Here is a 7,168-nt window from a genome sequence, read left to right as displayed (position 1 = left end):
AACATTTCCATCTGTAGTATGGCACAGCCCTCGCTTCAGAGAAAAATACTTTGGGAACCAGAAAAGATTGCACAAAGGCTAGGGGCAACCTGAAGAGCTCTTGGCGAAAAACACTGAAGTCCTCTAGGGGAATAAAAAAATATGTGCAGACTTAATTACAAATATTTACATTTCAAAACCGAATCTTGAGTTAGCTATTCAGCTGCTCAGTACCAATGATTCACAGGCATTTCAAAAGGTGTGATAATGTGTCCACAGTATTTGTGACCACACTTGAATGCATAGAATACAGTAGAGATTATGGTTCTTCAGTCTGTTGCCTATCATATCTATAAAACAAAATTGTTTACATTTTGGAAGCTGTACAACCAAAAAGATTAAGCAAATATTTTTATTATCTCACATAAAATATACCTTAGGTACTACTGATTTCACTCATTTGTTCGACAACTTGCCCTAAAATTTCATCAACCACATCAACATCGTAATTCACTTGCTGAAGATCGAGATCAGGTACAATCATGGCCAACAGCTGTCCTACGTTAACTCGAAGAGATCGAAGTTTGAGGCTGCAAATAGAAATATTACATCTATTAGATGAACGTCCTACCACAGTTTAATATTCACATAGAGCCTAAAATTTAAGGGATACATGAAGTCGCTTAACTTAATAATTTAATATGTAAGTACTCATCTCTTGGTAAGTAGAGTGTTTCATAAAACTAGTGGCTCTGGTTCCAACTAATACGATTTTAATTTGCAACTGAAGAAAACATGGACTGGTGAAATACATTTAATTGCAAGATGTTACTTATAATATAAAATATTATCACCTGGAAAACAGTAGGGGTATACTAGTGAGAACGCTGGTCTAAGAATAAGAATGCATCTCTTTGGGGGCACCTGGGTGGCTCAGTCAGTTAAGCAACTGACTCTTGATTTCAGTTCAGGTCATGACCTCAGGGCTGGTGAGATCCAGCCCCTCGTCAAGGGTCTCTCTGCTTGGGATTCTCCCTGCCCTTCCCCAGCTCGTGCCCTCTCTCTCTCTCGCTCTCAAAAATAAATAAATAAACTTAAAAAAAAAAGAATGCATCTCTGAATTTCAGCTTGTGAGGAAAATAAAAACGGATTTGTTCTCTAAAACATTTCTATGAGATACCTTCCTTGTGTAAGAGGAAAAGGAAATGGTTCAAGGGGTCATAAGCTCACAAAACTTTGGGCTAAATAATGTTAAACAAGTTTTTTTAGATGCAGGACCTCCCCGGACCTTTCATACGCTAAAGTTCACAGGCTGCCCATTTTACTATGCATTTATAGGGAATGGTGTTTTGCTAAAAATACTGGGAATCTCTGGATTAGATGATCATTATCATTCCTTCCAAATGAAATACACATATCTGAATATCAACATCCTAGACTTTAAATACCTACAATTATTCAGCAGCCTTTGCTTCAAAAGACTGAGTGAAACCAAGGGCCTGAATGTTACAGTTGCTCTTATTCTGTCCCCCTCCCCCTCCCAAATGAAGGCAGCCCACATTTACTTAAGATACTGACCTAAGGTGGAAATCTCTGAAGAGTCAAGATACTCATCCTTGGGTTGACAATGCACAGAAATGTGATTTTAAGCATGTTTTGTGAGCTTACAGGGTAAGGTTCTGTTGGTCTTTAGACAAAATTTTACATCATTCCCACGCCAGCCATTTTTTGTCCAAGCTTCCCCACTCATCTTCGATCGGAGGCCCATGGTTCAAACGCGTTTCTGCTTTGCTTTTCAGCAGTTATTAACCATTCTATATCCTTACCAAGAATATCCTCTTTATCATAACCACAACTTTTTATCTACATGAAAAGTTGGCAAAAGACTAGTAGGACCCAGTGACCTCTTACATGTCCTTTTCTTTAAGTCTTTTGATCGTCCCTGGCTGATTCCTCCTGTCCACCGGACATGCCACAGATTCTTATTTTTAGTGTACAGAACAGCACTGTCCAAGAGAAAGATTCTGAACTCCATACGCAATTTAAAATGTTCAAATAGCCAAAGTAAAAAGTAAAATGCGACTGTAAACTTAACTGTAGTTATACATGTAACCCAATGTAACTAAAATATTATTTCATCACATAATCAAAGTACATCATTTTTTTTTTGATGTTTGTTTTATTTTGGGGACAGTGAGCGTGAGCAGGGGGTGGGGGAGTGGGGCAGATAGAGAGGAGGGACAGAAGATCTGAAGCAGGCTCCACAATGACAGCAGCGAGCCCAACATGGGGCTCGAACTCATGAACTGTGAGATCACACCCTGAGCTGAAGTTGGACACACAACCAACTGAGCTGCCCAGGCACCCCTCAAAATATGTTATTAATGAGGTATTTTACATCCTTTTCCTTTTTCATACTAAAGCTTCAAAATTTTATTTTATTTATTTATGTTTATTTATTTCTGAGACAGAGAGAGACAGAGCATGAGTGGGGGAGGGACAGAGAGAGAGGGAGACACAGAATCAGAAGCAGGCTCCAGACTCTGAGCTGTCAGCACAGAGTCCGACACGGGGCTCGAACTCACAAACCGTGAGATCATGACCCGAGCCGAAGTCGGTCGCTCAACCGACTGAGCCACCCAGGCACCCCAAAATTTTTTTATTCTATACTTAAAGCACATCTCAATTCAGACTAGCTAAATTTCAAGTAGTATATACCTATACTATTTTGGAAAGCACAGGTTTAAAAGATCAGTTAAAAAAAAAAGTAAATACAAAATAAAAGATCAAAGATGATCAGTTACTCAAAGATCAGTGTGCAAGAGAACCATCTTAGAGATTGCTTACAAATTTCTAAAAAAGTTTCCAAAAGTTTAGGGGCGCCTGGATGGCTCAGTAAGCGTCCGACTCTTTGATTTCGGTTCAGGTCATGATCGTACGGTTCATGAGTTCAAGTCCCGCATCAGGCTCTGTGCTAACAGCACGAAGCCTAATTGGGATTCTCTCTCTCTCTCTCTGGAAAATAAATAAACATTAAGAAAAAAAGTTTCCAATTAAATAAAGTACACTGCAGTCCAAGGATCTGCATTTCTACAAGCACCACAGATGCCTGGGGTTCCCAGAAACATCGCTTCTGAGCCTTAGCCCTCCAGGCTTTTCTGTACTGCTCTGCTCCATGTGTATGAACAGGTTTACTGAAATCCTTCAAAAACTTAAGTTAAAAAACAAGGTAATAATATAACTGATGTCAAGAGACGATGGCGGGAGATCATTTCTCAACAGTGCCTTTTCAGTCTGCAGTCATCCTGTATTAGCAGGAAGAGTTGCCCAGTTTGGGCCCTTAACGGCTACTTTCAGATGGTAAGACATCAACACATCAGCAGCACCATCACCCTCGCCCACCTGAACGTCTGCCTCCCCTACTCTCAACACTGAAACAAAACCCCAAGCCCATAGGGTAACCGTTCATTTACTATTTTCTTATTTCCACAGAAGACTTCTTCCTACTAACCACCTGAACTATGGCAATTTTTAGTAACTTTGTGATTACCTAAAAGTTAAGATTGGGAGGTCACAGAGTAAAAATGAGGACAGCAAACCATAAAGAAATGGGGCCAAGAACAAAAGTAAAAGAAATCCAGGTGAAAAAGTAAGTTTCACGAAATAGTCCCTTGTCTTTTAGTCACGGCCAAATCCACCCTCTTCCGTGATAGCTAATTCAATTTCCACTTTTCCCCAAACAGCATTCCAAACCACTCTAACCAACCACCCGCGCTTTATTTATTCCTCCCAAATTCCTGTGTCTCTTAAGCTGAACTTCCACTGTTCTTTCCTAGAAGGGAAGGATGAGGATGTGTACTTCTTTTGATTGAACAGTATCTGTCTGATGTGTGCTTGCAAATAAATATCACGCTAACCACGCCGGCCGCCCCAGAGGAATGCCTGGTGTACTATTACCTTTCCCCGTCAGTATAATTTACAGACTCCTCAATGTTACTTGAAGTTGAAACATCTGCTCCTAACTGGTGATTTGTGGATTTTAATTGTTCAATTTCAGTTTTCAGTTCTTCACATTGTGAACGCATTTGTGATTTTTCCATTTCCAATAATTCAACCTGACAAAAAAAAAATTTATTGAGTGTAAAATTTAGAACTAATGCCAAAGTGCAAATTTAAGCTAAGACATGTAGAAAACCTGAGTGATGAACATTACCATCAAAAAAGGGCAAAAACCCCACAGGAAAAAAAAAAAGCTTCCTCTGTTTGGTGTCACCTCGACATTTCGTCACACTGGAAACAATACCAAAGTGGCTCTCATTTCTCGCACACACTCACCAGCTGGAAGCTACAACAGAAAGCTTATATTGATTTTTATATATTTTGTCATCTGGCTCCAAGCCAATACATCAAGATGAATGTTCAGATGAGCTGTTACGTCCGCATTATTTCCAGGAAGAGGGGGCAGGAGAGCAGCACACTGCTGTTTCCGAAATCTTCGCAGAAAAACCCTTCTTTCAAACGCCACATTAACAGGATACGTAAAATACTTGTTTTTGGAAGAAGCGATCCAAATTTGAATGGAGAGTACACACAGAGGCTACTACTTGACGCCTGACACCTACCATTTTTCTCCTTCTCCTTCAATAAAGGGACCCCTGAATAAAGACTACAGTTCCAAGGCGCCCATTAGCCAGGTGGCTAAGTTCTGACAGGTGGCACGTAAGCGACTTTCAGGGACCACACCCCTCCTCTGTCCTGCTGCTTGGAATGTAGATATACGAGGACTGGACCCGGAGGGCCACCTCCGACCATAACTGCATGCGGAGAAGCGAAGCAACAACGTAGGAGCCTGCTGTCTCTGAGGCCTGCGGAACCGCCAGCTGGATGTTCGTCTCCGTCTCCTGCCGGCAGACCCGATCGTAACTAATACAGGCTGTCTCTATAAAATGAGGACATCATCCACCTTGTGTGGTTTTTGCAAGGCCTGTTAATAATGGATGTGAAGTTCCCTATATTTAGTAACTGAGTGCCTCAATGGGAAGGAGAACGGTATTCTGAGCAGGACAATCCTTCATTATCTAGAAATTTCCAGTACCCTATAGTAAATTTACCATACCTGTCACTACGTTAAAATTCCCGTAATGCCCATCTCCTCAACACACGTGTCCATATGCCCCCCAGGACCGCCTCCCCAGCTGAGAAGCAGTGGGGTAGCAGAGTCAATAAACAGGTTGTTACGTAATCTCTTCTAATCTAGCCACTGGCAGCTCTTTATGCTTTAGATGCCCGGGGACTCCCATGACTCTTACCACGCTGGCTGACACACTCACCTCACTTTTATACTGGTCCCTCTCCGCAGTGCACTTGTCCAGCTGTCTGAACACGTCATCCAGCTGCACAACCATTTCGTCCACTTCGCTTTTGCTCTCACTGTTGGAACACTGACTGCACTCGGCCTTTACGTGTTGCAGAGCACTACACTGTTTCTTCAGCCTTTCTATTTCTTCCAAAGCTTGCCGATACTGAGACACCACGTGGTCCGGACTTTCAGATTTGCCATTAATACTTTCAAGTAAAAACACAGCATCAGTTTCGGTAGACTGATGGCACGTCTCCTTCTTCACGTATTTGTCGTTCAGTTCCAGTATCCTCTGTTGTAACCCTTTGATTTGGTCAGTGAACGCATTACACTGTCTCTTATAATTTTCTTTTTCTTGGGTCACTAGAAGCAGCTCATTTCTCAGTTCATTTAACTGGCAACCAGCATCAGTGGCAGATTTATCAAAGGCTTCCTGGGTGTCCTGCGTTTTGCCTTCAGCTTCCACACAGGAGGGCAGCGCAGCCGTGTCATTTCTGGCATCTATGTCATCTTCAAGGGTTTCCTCCTTTTTAACAACTACACCCGGGACTTCAGTCTGGGTGGCCGCAGTAGTTCCCTGATCACACCGGGATGACGAGGCGCCCGATGAGCTAGTCTGGCCACAAGGCTCCTTCTCGGCCACAGGCTCCGCCTGCAGGCCACTGTGCTCCATGTGACTCTGTTCTGATTTCACTTCAATATCATGATCTACTGCAGGTTTGGGAGTACTGTTTTCTTCCAAGATGATGACATCTTCATCGTCATCATCTTTATAAGCTGAATTTTCAAATGCTTGATTACTCAATCTCCGAGTCTTGGAGTTCAGAATTGACGAACGAGTAGAAAGTCTCCGTTTCAGGCTGGAAAACATTTTATTTAGAAAATATAAGACTATACAATATAGAAATGAACAAAACAGATGACCTTGAAGCAATCTAACGATCTTAAAATTCTAAGAAATGTCCGTGCTCGTTTAAAAAAATGACACAGTACTCCTCGATGATCTGATGAAGTAAAGAGGATTTTCTCCTTACACAGTGGAGGAAACAATTAAGACTACTGAGGCTGCTTTCAAGTACCAGCTCTACATACTGCCAAACATCCCTTCATTTGATGTCTCTGGGCATTTCAACGTATCCAGCCCAAAACGGAGCTCCGCAACCCAGCCAGGTCTATTCTTTGTATCCGAGCGAGCTCTCGGCTCTGCACCATTCCCGTTCGCTCACTGTAACTTTTACCAGTGTTCAGTGATCAGAGGGGAGCCACACCAACTAAACCAGCATACCCTATCCTTCCACTTCCCCTGCAGTAAAAATCACCTCATTTTGCTCATCAGCTTGGTTTTCTTTGAATTTACCTCCAACTGATTGTCTTTTTCCCCCCTTAGAGTGATATCTGTCCTGGTTTGCTGTTTGGGTCCTATGTGTCAGCCCTCATATTTCTCCATCTCAAGAAAGGTTCTTCTTCTGCTTGGCTTTACTCTCTCATGGCAAGGGGGCACAATCTCCAATAAAATCTTGAGAAAGGGTACACAGGACATAAAAAATATAAAACTTTATATCCTGAAAAGTATCTTTATTCACTTCTCAACTTTATGGCCTGCTTGGTTTTTATAAAGCATCATTCCAGGATCATGTACCATTCAGTGTTCCTGCCATTCTAATTCCTGATCTTTTAGCAGGTAACTTGTGTTTTCTCCTCCCGAAAAAAATTATTTTCCCTTGTGTTCTAAAATTTCATGATGTTTCTTAGAATAGATCTTTTTCTTTTTTTTTTCTTTTACGTTTATTCATTTTTGAAAGAGAGAGAGAGAGAGACAGTATGAGCAGG

General features: G+C 41.7%; 1 protein-coding gene across 2 annotated transcripts in view; it reads right to left on the bottom strand.

Annotated features, from left to right (window-relative positions):
• Window positions 1-372: 372 nt before the first annotated feature.
• Window positions 373-7,168, bottom strand: part of MORC3 (MORC family CW-type zinc finger 3) — a 39,175-nt gene continuing 32,379 nt past the window's right edge. The window contains exons 15-17 of one of the 2 annotated variants that reach the window (XM_047875277.1): window positions 5,310-6,198; window positions 3,937-4,094; window positions 373-569 (exon numbers count right to left, since the gene is read on the bottom strand). In XM_047875277.1, coding sequence (XP_047731233.1) covers window positions 416-569; window positions 3,937-4,094; window positions 5,310-6,198 — 1,201 coding nt within the window. In that variant the 3' untranslated portion in view covers window positions 373-415. Of the gene's footprint in view, window positions 570-2,568; window positions 3,399-3,936; window positions 4,095-5,309; window positions 6,199-7,168 lie in introns of those variants that run through there. The other variant, XM_047875278.1, reaches the window with a different exon arrangement.

Source organism: Prionailurus viverrinus, chromosome C2 (genome assembly GCF_022837055.1).
Source record: "Prionailurus viverrinus isolate Anna chromosome C2, UM_Priviv_1.0, whole genome shotgun sequence".
NCBI classification, from domain to species: Eukaryota; Metazoa; Chordata; class Mammalia; order Carnivora; family Felidae; genus Prionailurus; species Prionailurus viverrinus.
This window is presented reverse-complemented; position numbering and strand designations above follow the sequence as displayed.